This window comes from Silurus meridionalis, chromosome 21 (genome assembly GCF_014805685.1).
Source record: "Silurus meridionalis isolate SWU-2019-XX chromosome 21, ASM1480568v1, whole genome shotgun sequence".
In the NCBI taxonomy this organism is placed as follows: domain Eukaryota; kingdom Metazoa; phylum Chordata; class Actinopteri; order Siluriformes; family Siluridae; genus Silurus; species Silurus meridionalis.
In genome coordinates, this window is record NC_060904.1 from 11,650,962 (window position 1) to 11,665,934 (window position 14,973).

Sequence of the window (14,973 nt, forward strand, 5' to 3'; positions counted from 1 at the left end):
CAGAAACTCTCGAATTTTAAGATATTTTTCTCTTTAGAAACACTAATACAACACTGACTGTATCAATGTTGATGTGTAGTGTTGGCCAGGGAACTGCATCTGGCTGTAACTGTTTTGGACTCCGTAAAGCTCGGTCAAGATCTTCTGTGTGCCCTGCAGAAACGTCCCATGGCTCTAAAACATAAAAAAAAAAAGCTGTCAGCATTGCACAAACAGATTCAGTGGATTCATGCAGTTTAAATGAATGCTTTATATTAACTCTTACTAGGTTTGGTTAAAGTCAGGCACGGAACTTCCTGTTTCTCGTATCCATGCCAACGATAGCAGTAGTGAAGTGTTGCGGAAAGAAGAGTCTCATTCTCTTCCACACTGAACCTTTGGGTATCTGCGCTGCTCAGTGGGAAACTAAAAAAATATTACATAGTATGCATACTATTGAATATTGGAAACATCTGAACATGGGTATAAATGTTCACATCAAAACAAGAATTAACAAAAAATGCATATCCATAATTTCCAGTAATAAAATCCCCTCTGTTTTGGATACATGGATAGATATGTCTAAAGAAGGGGTTTCACACTCTTGAAATCGTCTCAACCAGCAACAGTTGTATGATGAAGCTTTTTTTCAGGATGCTGGATGATGTTTTTTTTTAAAAGTTCTCAGGGAGGCTGAACAATTGGTTGCTGCTCCTTATAAGTTCTACATGAAACTTCTAGAAACAAATTTAAGGAAATATATCTTTTGAATAGTACATATTAAATCAGAAGTGACCACGTAGAGCAGGGTCTTTTAAAGGTTTTAGTCAGCCTGTGATTACTTTAAGTTGGCTAACATTAAGCAAACATTTTCTATAAAATATTTTTTTTTCAATAAATTATAATTTATAGTAGAAAAGAGTATTAAAAAACAAAAAATATATATTAATTGCAACACTGACATTTCTAGCAGTATTATAAATCCACTGCAATGCATTCTACTGAATGCAACCCATATTCCTGGTGCAACACCACTAGTTGCGAACCTTTGGCACAATTTATTTTTTATATAACACAATGTTGGCATACTTTATAGAACCAGCCTAAAAGTAAGTTAAATATAAAATATTACTGAGTAGGGAGCATCCATGCATTATGGTTTTACACGACATACTGTGTGTAAGTATGACTAATTTACTTTTTAGTTATTTTGTAAATTTGTTTTTTATAATAAAAAAAATCGATTTTCTAATTTCTAGTGCACTAATGAAAGTTAGAGGTGAACCCTTGTACATTGTTATGAAATTTACAAACCCAAATCCAAAAAAGTTGGGACACTGTACAAACTGTGAATAAAAAAGGAAAGCAATAATTTACAAATCTCAAACATATTTTATTCACAATAGAATAAAGATAACATCAAATGTTGAAAGTGAGACATTTTGAAATGTCATATCTAAAATAAAAGCTCATTTTGGGTTTCATGAGAGCTACACATTCCAAAAAAGTTGGGACAGGTAGCAATAAGAGGCCGGAAAAGTTAAATGTACATATAAGGAACAGCTGGAGGACCAATTTGCAACTTATTAGGTCAATTGGCAACATGATTGGGTATAGAAAGAGCCTCTCAAAGTGGCAGTGTCTCTCAGAAGTCAAGATGGGCAGAGGATCACCAATTCCCCCAATGCTGCGGCGAAAAATAGTGGAGCAATATCAGTTTCTTAGAGACAAATTGCAAAGAGTTTGAAGTTATCATCATCTACAGTGCATAATATCATCCAAAGATTCAGAGAATCTGGAACAATCTGTGCGTAAGGGTCAAGGCCGGAAAACCATACTGGACGCCTGTGATCTTCGGGCCCTTAGACGGCACTGCATCACATACAGGAAAGCTACTGTAATGGAAATCACAACATGGGCTCAGGAATACTTCCAGAAAACATTGTCTGTGAACACAATCCACCGTGCCATTCGCCGTCACCGGCTAAAACTCTATAGGTCAAAAAAGAAGCCATATCTAAACATGATCCAGAAGCGCAGGCGTTTTCTCTGGGCCAAGGCTCATTTAAAATGGATGGCATGAGCAGCTTACACATCTGGAAAGGCACCATTAATGCTGAAAAGTTTATCCAAGTTCTAGAACAACATATGTTCCCATCCAGATGTCGTCTCTTTCAGGAAAGACCTTGCATTTTTCAACATCATGATGCCAGACCACATTCTGCATCAATTGCAACATCATGGCTGTGTAGAAGGATCCGGGTACTGAAATGGCCAGCCTGCAGTCCAGATCTTTCACCCATAGAAAACATTTGGCGCATCATAAAGAAGATGCGACAAAGAAGACCTAAGACAGTTGAGCAACTAGAAGCCTGTATTAGACAAGAATGGGACAACATTCTTATTCCTAAACTTGAGGAACTTGTCTCCTCAGTCCCAAAGATGTTTGCAGACTGTTATAAAAAGAAGAGGGGATTCCACACAGTGTTAAACATGGCCTTGTCCCAACTTTTTTGAGATGTGTTGATGCCATGAAATTTAAAATCAACTTATTTTTCCCTTAAAATTATACATTTTCTCAGTTTAAACATTTGATATTTCATCTATGTTGTATTCTGAATAAAATGTTGAAATTTAAAACTTCCACATCATTGCATTCTGTTTTTATTCACAATTTGTACAGTGTGCCAGTGTTTTCGGAATCGGGTTTGTATATGGCAGGTTAGATATTAGTGTACGACATCTCATAGATTTAAAATAAATACTACAATTAGTATGTTTTAGTGTAAACTGTGAATTTATTCACTGAAACAGATTCTATATCTTCCATTTGAATTTTCCATTGCAAATAATTGCTATCAATTGCTAATCAGTGACAGCCACAAACACCTCATCCTTTAATGCTGCTATAATGAAACTATAGTCCAAATGACAAAACAGACAGTACAGCAACTGTCTATAAAACTGCAGCTGTTAAGAAAATATGAGAAGAAAGATGTTGCATAATAAAGAGAGAAGTGAACTTAAAAAAATGATGGAGCCCCAAGATATATGATGCGAGTTATTGTAAACAGCAGAGTGGTGGTGATGCAATTCGTAAGGCTAATACAGAGTAAACTTTGTCGTAGCAGTTGTTTACACAAACACCAGCAATAAATCCTTTAAGCCGCAAACCATGTTATACGCTAACAAAAAAACATTAAAACTAGCTTTGCTTAACAAATCCAGCGAGGCAACTAATACATTATGCTACATTCATCTAAGTCTCATCAATTATGATTTCTAAAATCACTGAGAAGTAGCCAAGTTAGCCAGCAAAAAGTCAAAAAACAAGTCCTTTGTAATATTTGCTTTTGTTCCATTAGAGGAGAATTACAGGGCTGAGTCCAGTCACATAAATGGCAAAATGATGTATAAATGGATGGATGGATGGATAGATGGATGAATCAATGGATGAATGAATGAATGGATTGGTTAAAACACACAGTGTTAGTATCCAACGTGCAGGATGAGATGCAGATATCGAACCAGCTGTGATGACAGGATGAGCAGTGGGTTTCATTAGCGGTCCAGTGCTGTCCTTCTCATTGTGCGACTCATACACACTCAGAGTGCGGTCATAACTTTGTCTTTGTACTGGACAGACACACTCTTGCTTGACTGGTCATATGAAGTCTCCAATACTAAGTCGCTGAAAGAGGGCCTGCCTGTATGGGGTGGTCTGGACCAGACATACATGCAAGACAAACAAGTAATGTAAAAAAAAAACTAATTAACAACTGCTACAAATGACAAATTAAAACACAAAAGCGTGCTTCCCACATACAATCCACAAAATCAAAAGGTATAAAAGATATAGACAACATAGTTTTTTGACAAATTACGAATGTATAAACATTGCCAGCATTAAATACAGAAATAAAAGGTGCATGAATGTGTGTTACCTGTGAGGTGGTGGATTCGGTACCATTTCCGTAGACTGGATATAAAGAGGTGTGGTCAAACTGTGTGGGTGTGTTCTGGACCATGGCTCCTGACCAATTGGAATGTTGTGCTTATACTTAAAAAAAATAAAAATAATAATAAATAAATAAAAAATGACTAAGTAATCAATTATCAACTTCCTATCAACAATAGTCAAATAAAAAATAAATGCATATCCATTTAGTTTATTTCCCTCCAGTCCGCTAAATCTATTGTCAGTTTATATTAATACAATCTTTTATTCATTTGGGGTAAGAAAGGAACTGAAGTGTACCGGTTTTAAGCTGTGATCAGGACTGGGCTGGGCACTGGAGAAGAAAGACACAAAATGCTTAGCGCAATACAGAAACAGTAAAGCTCTGTCGAAATGGTAATTGTGTAATTCCATTTGCAAAGCAACACTAACCTTGGATGGTGATGTTTTGCTGGGGTAATGGCTGTAAGAAACAAACACAGTAAGAAATTCACTCACCACTTTAACAGGAACACCTGCACATTCATGCATGACCAAGACAGGGTGTACTGACAGGAAAAGTACAGTAACTCAGATAACCAATCTTTACTATTGTGGTGAGGAGAAAAGCATCCCAGAATAAACACATTAAACCTTAAGGTGGACTTCTGATCGATACAATCATCACCAAACTGCAGCTGGGGCCTAAACCCTCAGTTGGATTAATGAGACAAATGTAAGTTGCTCTGGATAAGGGGGCATGTGCCAAATAACATAACTGTAATTATAAAAGTTTTAACTGTTTGTATCCTTTACTGCAAAATCAGTTTTTGTTAATCTGAAAATGAACCAATATAAAACCTTAAAGATTGCTCCAAATACCAAGTACTTTATCTACAAATGCTGGCTTTCCTGACAGTTCTTTCAGGAATTATATCTCATGTTGGTTGAGGCAAATACAATCTATAGCTACAAAGGTCTTTTCTGGACAACACTGGACGAAAGTAAAGATGAAATGTTATTGCTATCTTCTGAACATGGGTAGCTGCTTATCTTTGCTGACTTGGCAAATGTAAAGGAGAGATATTTTCTTGAGAAAGTGAAGCATCATTGCTCTTTCACATGAAATACCGTGCTTGTATTAAAACCTAAGAAGCTTCACAGTTGTTTCAGAAGCTTAAAAGTGGTAACAGCTATGAAATACAGTGCTTTTAAAACATCCATGTGTAGTCTTTCCTTTCTTTCTTAACATATTTATGTTAACTGACTGGTGACCACTTCTTATTAACTATTATTATTTTTATTATTATTATTAACAGAAATAAAATTGCTTATATGTATTTTCCCAGGATGGTTTCTGTGTGTCTGGACATATGTTATGTGTAAGGATAACTTCACTCACCTTTGCCTAGTGATTGGGTTCTGGATGGATATCTTTTGCTCGGTCGTCTCTCAAAAGTGCTCGCCCTTCTGATCCTGCCTGAGTGAGCCGCCTGATACTCGGTCCTTCCACTAAAATTCCATAAATCAATACTTTAAGCCTGATTGAATGTCTGAGCTGGTCGCATTACATTTGATGGATGTGTGTACATGAAAGCTGTGTCAAACAATTGACAAATAAATAGTTCGCCTGCTTGTGGATCAAAAACTACAAATCCTCTGGATAAACAATTGATCCACAGAGTGAAGGAATTATAGATTGATATGGTTGCAATTAGTTTCAATTAGCAATATATTCGAAATAATCTATATTAATTTTAGTTAGTAATTTTTTTTATTCAGCACCGTATACCTGAAGCGGAAGCGTGAGCCGAGACGTGTGAAGTCATTGCGACTCGCTTTGTTCTGAGTCGACTGTCTGAGGCGGAAGAACGCATGGCTCTCGACAGCAGACTTCCAAAGTTGCTTGCACACTGTTGAGCTGGAGAGCTGAAAGACAAACGTATGCTCCTGTTCCCGACCCTGCACACACACAAACACACAAGCACACACACATTTACTACCAATGTTTAATAAGAAGTTATAGGACATGAGTAAACTATTTTGGTGAATAAGCCAACTTTATAGTTTAAGGAGTACTGACTTCCTTTTTAGGTTCTGTTCATAAAAAGAAATAAAACCCCTGTTAAAACTAACAGTTTTATTAACAGTTTAATAAGAAAAACATGGAGGTGAACCGGCAAACAATACCTGATACTACGTACCTGACAAACTTGGTTGATTTCAAAACAAACAAATTTGTCATTTAAACCACTGTGACCATTAAGATCATTAATAGATCAATAAACCTTCAATAAAAATTCCCAAAAACAAAACCCACTTGCTTCTTTAAACTTTTAAATGCTACACATATGTAATTAACATATAAGTGATGATGCACGATGTACCTGTTCATCATCTTCCACCACCATTAACGTCAGCCTGCTCTTCTTGAAGTCTAGACGTGTAATTTTGGGCCTTAAAATGTACATCAAAAACAGTGTTTTAAAAGAACTTGCAATCGATATCAAAAAGCACAAGTTATATTAGTCTGTGTGCTTACCAAAAAAAGAGGCCAATTTTATTCGACCTTTCAAACACAAGAATTCCTGTTGGCGTAAGACCCAGAGCATAATCCCCCCCATCACGACCCTGAAGACACACACACGTCAAAATAAAATAAAAACAAGTTGTTCAGATTTTCTTGTAATTGCATTACTATCTGTACACCATTTGTTACATAATAAAGAATAGAGTGCATGTTCTCACCTTCACAAAGTGCATGTCCACTCCATACATCTCCAGCCACTTACACTTATTTAGAAAGTTCAGCTCAGCCTGTGATGGACTCGTTCCCCTGCCAAACACAGAGTAACGCATGTGATCAACCCAAAGAGAGATTATGTTGCCTGAATGATAAATTTCCTTCCAGTTCTTTCACAAACTGTTACAAGTTGGAGGCGGACAACTGTATCATCTTAGGATCATCTTCCCTTCACTGTTCCAGCACGACAATGACCCTGTGCACAAAGCCAGCTCCATGCATGAGATGCAGAAGATCTTGAGTAGCAGGCTATAGAGCCATAATGTAATACGCTTTTCATTGGGGAAAATTCATGATCTTTGCTGAGCAGAACAAAGGTTTTACATAGAATATTCTAAAGCCAAGAGCAACTGAACTATTTATGGTAAAGCATATAGGCATGTTTTTTATATTTGACAATGGTCTGATATTGTGTGAAATTGGAGACAATCCGTTCAAAACGTGGATAAGCACCACAATGCTAATAAACTACTGAAGATGTCCAGGATGAAGCATTGGAATGAATCAAATCATTGCTCTATTAGATAGAATTATAATTCAGCAAACTGACCAATCACCACTGGAAAACAAATACATTGACAACAGCTAGTAAATGTCAGATGTCCCAGGCTTTCTGGGCGTGCAAAGAATGCCAGCATAATTTTATAACAAATAAATGCACTCGTCACAGATGAAACCCTTGGTTTGATGCAAAAGTAGACATTCAGAGCTATCAAATGTTTAACCAGGGGTGTTGAAATCCAGAAATGGCCAGTGGGGATGCAGGTTTTCATTCCATCTAAATGAATGGCACAATCTGAGTCTATTAAAAGCCTAGATATGCTATCAAACAGGTGAAATCAGGTGTGGCTCCTGTGTGACTGGACTACACTAGTTTAAACAAGCAATCTAACATGGTATACCTGTTCCAGTATTTCTGATTATTTGTACCAAACAAATGCAGATCACTTGCTCATCATCTAAACCTACACTAAATCTTCTTCTTTTGGCAGCTCCCATTAGGGGTCACCACAGCGGATCATCCATCTCCATACCCCGTCCTCTACATCTGCCTCTTTCAAACCAACTACCTGCATGTCTTCCCTCACCACATCCATTAACCTCCTCTTTGGTCTTACCACAGTCCTATAAACGTTCACTTTCACACTTGTAGATATCTTTCTATCACAACTCACCAACGTCTTAATTAGAAACTCTACACTAATACTGGATAGCTTTGTCCAGTTATAGAGATCCATTGACCTCGCTTTGTTCTCAGAAAAGCCTTTATGCTATGAGGCATGGATTTCAGAATATGTTGGAAACCGTCTTTTGAACCTCTTGTCCATGGTTCATGATTGCCTCGCATAATTGCTGAGCTGCTTGTCAGCTGCTTATTCATCTTGCGGATCACCTATTCGACAACATCCCAAAGGTACTCTCTGTTGACCAGAGGGGCAATTGTTGCACAGTGAATCGATTGTCAAGTTTATGAAACTAGTTTGAGAGTGCTTTGTAACTTGCATTATCTCACTGAAATTAGATATTATAAGATCATTTGAGGCCAAAAGAGATGCACATGGTCAGTAACAATACTCAGATGTTGCATACTTGCCTCAGGACTTGGTGTGCTGTTTGTTTTTATTCTGCTCACCACAAATGTATAAAAATCTTTTATTTATTATTGATATCCTGTCAGCTCAAAACTAATCTGGTCACTCTCTGATGTGTTTCTGCAGAAGAAGAGTCACTTCCTGGATGTTTTTTGTATTTTGCACAATTCTTTGTGAACCTGCTTTGAACTCGCTGCTGCCACGTGAGGGCTGATTGGTTAATTGGGCAAGAATTCTAGTATTCCTAATGAAATTGTGCCTGTACACACTATGAATGTGACCAAAGTTAAACACAATATTTAGAAGGAAAATCTTTTAAACATGTGCAAATTCAGTTACTAATAGCAATAGTGGTAGGGTTCATATTTAATGTTTTATGTATGTTTATGCACATGGACATGATTATGGATGAACAGAGGATTAAAATGTGAACTCATTGCAGCAGTATACAAAACTACACAGAAAATCTTTTTAGAAAAATCTTTTTCTGTTATCAGGATTATCCTGAGGTCATTAGGAGGTTTTAATCTGACACTGTGTGAATGACTGCCACGCTTTAATAAGTACCAGAGACACCCACCCACATACAGCACGAGACAAACAGACAAGTCACACAGACACGTTTCAGAGCTCTAATCATAATGTAGTGGCTGACAGACTGTTTTGAAAAGCACACTTTTTAGCTCACCTGCACTCTGCCCATTTGCGGTAAATGTCCGCCTCCATGATCTCCGACTGATTAGGTGAGAAACGAAACTCTGAAACCAACAGTGTTGTGTGTTCCAACGGGTCGCAGTCTCCCAACTCACCTGTACAAGGCACAAACAGGGCATTGTTTATAACATCAGAACTCTCTATATTGTAAATACACAAATGCAAAGAGAAATAGTACACACCTAATACCCACACCCACATACATGTACAAATACACACACTAACACACATATAAGGACTCACTCTGTAGGCAATAAGCCCCAAGATCCACAGATACATCATATGGACACTTTAATCTGCTCAGGGAAAAGGAAAGGCTTGTTGATGCATCAAACGGATTGTAAATGTGTTATTAAACCACACTTTATGAATGTGATGCAAGTTTGTGCTTTATTCCTAAAAGCAAAACCAAGAGAGTACGTGTTAAAGACCCAGTGGACATACAGTATTTCTCTGTCCGTATGTGAGACAGAGATGCTGCTGGAGAAAGAATGAGCATAAGAAAAGAGTGTAACCCCTGTGTTGGAAAGTGTGTCGAAGCACTTAAATTAGAAACGAGTGTTGGTTCTCATCACAGTTTCTTTTATTAAAAGAGGAGAACAGCTCTCAGGGGATCAGACCCACATTAAGACACTGAAACAGCGATTCTACTGGACTGTAGCAGAAAGCAGGACCTTGTGGATGTGTGTGTGTGTGTGTGTGTGTGTGTGTGTGTGTGTGTGTGCGCACGTGTGTTAGTATGCATGCATGATTCTAAAAACAATCAGCAAGAACAGCATAGTTTTTCCGTATTTAACACAACTTCAGAACATTGCATGAATATGAAGTACCTTATTACTATTCCTCTGCCACAGCCTGAATCACACTTCCCAGAATTAAGATCACACATATGCATTAAATATTATTGATGGTTGCATACTGAGAGACTGCAAAATACTGCGCAGAGCCGTCGTTCTTCAGAAAGATCTTAGAAAGCACAAAGGTGACTAAACAGTATGGTTTAAATTTTTTAGTGCGTGAAAGCAATTCTTACTTGCCAGACAGAATGTCTTGTCTGAGCTGCAGCACAAAGAGGTACCTGAGAAAAATAGTCAGTATTTAGATTACAATCAACAAACTATAAGATTTCATATTCCACTTTATTTTACATAGATATACTCCTTTTTACTGTGGTAGTCCAGGGGTGAATCTGTACTTTAGTGCTCACATATATATATATATATAGTAATAATATATAATAGAGTAGTCAATGTGCAGCTTGTATGTCCTCATGCTGTGCATCAGGTGCAGAAGGTGGCATCAAAAAACAGACGCCTGATTTGCTGCCAGCGTTGCTTTAGAGGTTGCAGAAGTGGAAGGTCCTTTTGCTAGAGATCAGACCATATGCCAGATACTGCAACAAGTCGGTTTGCATGCCCGTCGTCCCAGATAGAGGCTGAAGGTAAAGGAATGGAGCATCCTCAAGTGGAAGGTGGAGAAGCACAATGGGTCTAACATGCAGCATGTTAGTGATGTCAGTATGGAGGAGTGGAAGAGGATTCGAGCAATAACCTGTGCAGCTCTGGTGAACTCGATGCCCAGGAGGATTAGGGAAATGCTGGATAACATTGGTGCTTACACAAAATATTGACACAGTTTTGACATGTTCACTTAGGGTGTACTCACTTCTGTTGCCAGCTATTTTGACAATAATGGCTGTATGTTGTGTTATTTTCAGAGGACACTAAATCTGTACTGCTCTACAAGCTGCATATTGACTCCTCTAAAATATATCCAAGTTTTATTTTTTATTGTACTGTTCCTTGAGAAGATAAAATGGTTGCTGGTATCCAATCTTTTCACACGCAACAAAAATAAAAATAAATTTTGCTACAAATAAACACATTGCACTACATCAAATTAGTGCTGTTCTACTTTATACCTCGTGAACTCCTCATGAAGGTTGTTGGGTTCTGAGGAGTAGAACTTCACTCTGAAAAACAGCCTGTATGGTGGACCGTCTGAAAAAGAGAGACAAAGAAGAGTCAGAAGCAGGAGAGAACGAGGTGTAATTAGCATCTGAACACAGCATAGACATGCAAAGAAAACGTGACTTGAGATGAGATTTTCATCAAAAGAACTCTGTATACAGAGACTGAAGGAAATAAAAGAAACGAATAGCAAAAAATAAAAAATAAATAAAAACCCAAGGCCACACTAAGTTGTCATAGAGACACGTCAGTTTGCCGACACTTTCAGCATGACTCAATAGCAATCGGAAGCCTGTATAGAATAGAAGTTTGTGGGGAAAAGAATTAAGCGCACCAGTGAGTTCTTGTTGTGGTAAAACTGTTCATAGTTTCATTACCTGATTGTTCATAGCTGAAGGTTGGCAGTTCTGCATATTTTCAAGACAAAGTACATTCTGGGAATGGGGTAGGCAGGTGGTCAGAGGTATTTGGATATATGTAATGTGCAGATTGGGAAATTTTTGTGGAAAAAAAGCTTTACTATAGAAATTATTATTTAAAAAAATCCCTGATAACCTGGTAGCAACTTCAAACAGCATTCTTGACGGAAAGCAAAGGTGCATGGATTATAAAGCGGAAATTTTGAGAGGAGAAAGATTACTAAAGCGAGCTGAAGAAAAGAGAGCAAGTCCTCCAGGGCTTCCGTTTATTTTGGAGAATTCAAAACAACTGCCAAATTGTCACTATAGATTCATGTCAGTTTGGTCATCTGTCATTTTTGTTGAGGGAAAAAAACTAAGAAAAAGAAAGACTGTACTTTTTGCATATTCTTGTGTGAGAACACGTAGCAATGAAGAATGTAAAAATAGGGAAATATGTAAGGTGGCTGAAGAATATAACTGTATGGCCAGATTTATTTATACAAACCAATCTAGACAGATTTATTTCAAACCACATATCACATGGCTGGGATTTATTCTAATTCATATAAATGTAAAGCATTTACTTATTAAAAGAAAAGGCGTGTTTTACATGCAAGCCATTGCCAATTTCCAGCCAGGTAGCTGCAGTGGGCGTGTCTTTGCCTGGGCTACTGGGTTTGGCTTCTGCTCTGTCCACAAAGTAAACACTCATACACCCACTCATAACACATATCACCATGGCAACTATAGATAACGAGCAAAAGGACATCAGACACCTGCAATGATCCAGCCATTCAATGCTATAATACCTTTGCACTGTGTGTGCGTGCGTGTGTATGTGTGTGTGGTGTGCGTGTTCATTGAAGACTTACATCTAATCTGCTTTTTTATGGGTTTGCCAGCATCCAGCCAGTGCTGAAGGAAAAAAAATAGAAGTACAGAGAGACACAAAGAGAGAGACAGAACAAATGAACACAATAGCAGAGAGGAAGTACAGTGCTGTTGCTCGGATTGATGCGGAGTAGCTCCATCTCACACACTTTTACACTCAAGTTCAGTACCTCCTTCTCTTTCACACTCACACAAGCCTATTTATAGATTAGCACTCACCACAACCTGCTCTGGGTCCATGAACTGCAGTCCAAAATAATCAGCCTCCACAAGGTCCAAATGATACATGATTTGATCAAACAGGTCCTGTCCTTTTGCATGTTTCTGGAACACATACATAGAACACAAATATTACAGAAAGCTAAGCATGAATCTGGTTTATTACACTGCCTTATAAGTTCAGCAGCCTTAAGAGAGGCCTGGTATAAACTGCTTGCATAAGCCACACACATTTACATGAGTGCATGATGACACCTCCCTGACGCACTATTCAGAGAATAACAAATGAGGCAGCATTCAAATGAACTAAAACACAAAGAAAAGACAAGGAGTTTTGTTATTCACACTAATCAATTACAAAGTTGCACTACAAGAATGCCATAAAAAAAAGAGACAAAAATTAGGATTCAGGATGGAATGAAAATCATGGATGTATGCTAATGGCTCGATAGGATTTGTGTTCTATGACTCATGACTACGTTTTATGTGATTTTAACACTATATTGTTATCAAAGGCTAAGTTGTGCTCTGAAGGAGTCTTCCTTTGTTTGCGTAGCTATTTGTTTAAATTGCCTTTTCTCGTCATCCTTGCAGGAACAAACCATAAAAGTGACCTAATAAAACATGCTGCATGAAACAACCTATTTACTCGCCTTAAGCAGTGTGCTAAAGTACAGAATAAGGCAAGTTTTTAGTCATCTTTGTTTACGGTTTTTAGTTTCAGGGATATATTTTATTTCTGCTGCACAATGGGGAAGATAGAATGTTTAAGGACCTTAATCCTCTACCTTAATCCACACACAGACAGGGTTTACATAAATTAATAAACAAGTAGAACCTGAGGACAACAGCATTAGCTGGGAATGGATCTGCAGCCAACGAGTCTAAACCTTCTTGTCAGTAATATGCATAACAAATACTCCTAAAATAGATTTCAAACAGGAAGAAAAACTATTTCAGACATTTGACCTTTGTGTGACCTTGATATAAATGATAAAAAATAATTAAATCCAGTTAATCTGCTGGTTACAATCATAATTTCATATACTCCGTCAACCATTCAGCCACTTGTTCTTGTGCTATTGCAATAATGAACATCTCAGACTGACAAATGGATGAATGGACAAACCCAGATGATAATTTCTCCACTATTCAGTGGCATAGAAAAAATGTAAAATAATAATCGTAAAAAAAAATAAAATAAACAAAAACAAACAAACAAAAAAAAAGACTTGATATTTAAAGTTACTAGATGTAAAAGTTTGGAAATTGTATCTGCTGGGGAAAAATATTCACCTTCATAAAGTGGGTTGTGCTGTACGATGCTATTATCAATCTCAAGGCTGCAAGTGCATAAATTTACACAGAATTCAAGGCTGGGAGCTAAACTTCACAACACACAAAATATTACTCCTTCGCTACAATAACACTAAATGTGTAGTAATATATTATTTAGTATGGTTGTAAACAGACTGGGACATAACCCAGATATAGACAAGTCATGATTACTAATTATTTAAAAAAAAAAAAAATTTCCAGAGATACTGAATATCAGATTAAAGCATAGAACGTCACAATAAGAGCTTGTCTGCTAGCTTTCTGATTAGCTCTTACTGTGACTGTTTGATGAAGCAGCAGTATTTGTTTCTCACTGATATTTTAGTCTAAGTGGTGCAATTCATTCTGTAGTAATGTAAACCGTACAAAAGCCACAAAACAAACTAAACACCTACATTTAGTGTTTAAATGAGAGCTAAAACTAGCTAGCTAAACAATATGTTCTCGTTGTACCAGTGTAATTTCACATCACACGACATGCATCAGACTATGGACTGTCTGGAAGGTTCAAATTAATGGTGGCCAATTTGACAAAAATATCATATCACAAGTTTTCAGGATGACTATGATTTTTTTGTTTTTTTTTCCCCCCAGTTATTTAAGTTATAAACTGAACTGAACACAGGAACCAAATCACAGTAGTGCATGTATTTAATAAAATTTACTCTTAAGCTCTACATCAAGCTCTATATCAAGCTTGGACAGCCTTTTGAAAAAGGAGTCCAACAACTAATTAACTAATGTGTTCATTATTTTAAAAAATGCCTTAAATGGAAATATAATTGACAGGTAATTAAATATTTAAATATATGTAAATACAGAATACACAATCCAAGGTAGTCTTTACATCATAACATACAGTCTTTACAAACAAACTCTATCAGTCCTTTTTCTATTAATAATGTGTATTGCGTATTGGAAAGTCTTAAGTTTGTTTATGTGCTCTCAAAATGTCTCTTCTGATTTCTCTTGAATTTTTGTGTGTGTGAAGCTGGGGTGGGATGATCATACCTGAGATTACAAATGGATTCTCAATACTGACCCAACACCCTGTCACTACCATGACAATGAATTGCTATTACAAGATTGTGAGGATAATGCAAAGCAGAAATACCATATAGCAAAATTT

The 14,973-nt window shown here is 37.1% G+C and overlaps 1 protein-coding gene across 2 annotated transcripts in view; it reads right to left on the reverse strand.

The window, feature by feature from the left end:
• epb41l4b (erythrocyte membrane protein band 4.1 like 4B) overlaps positions 1-14,973 on the reverse strand; it is a 32,594-nt gene that overhangs the window by 6,772 nt on the left and 10,849 nt on the right. Inside the window, exons 2-17 of one of the 2 annotated variants that reach the window (XM_046833694.1) lie at positions 12,507-12,611; positions 12,269-12,311; positions 10,947-11,025; positions 10,059-10,103; positions 9,269-9,321; positions 9,000-9,120; positions 6,665-6,752; positions 6,459-6,547; positions 6,304-6,373; positions 5,709-5,878; positions 5,319-5,428; positions 4,370-4,400; positions 4,238-4,271; positions 3,924-4,039; positions 266-405; positions 59-174 (exon numbers count right to left, since the gene is read on the reverse strand). In XM_046833694.1, coding sequence (XP_046689650.1) covers positions 59-174; positions 266-405; positions 3,924-4,039; positions 4,238-4,271; positions 4,370-4,400; positions 5,319-5,428; positions 5,709-5,878; positions 6,304-6,373; positions 6,459-6,547; positions 6,665-6,752; positions 9,000-9,120; positions 9,269-9,321; positions 10,059-10,103; positions 10,947-11,025; positions 12,269-12,311; positions 12,507-12,611 — 1,410 coding nt within the window. Of the gene's footprint in view, positions 1-58; positions 175-265; positions 406-2,753; positions 3,701-3,923; positions 4,040-4,237; positions 4,272-4,369; positions 4,401-5,318; positions 5,429-5,708; positions 5,879-6,303; positions 6,374-6,458; positions 6,548-6,664; positions 6,753-8,999; positions 9,121-9,268; positions 9,322-10,058; positions 10,104-10,946; positions 11,026-12,268; positions 12,312-12,506; positions 12,612-14,973 lie in introns of those variants that run through there. The other variant, XM_046833695.1, reaches the window with a different exon arrangement.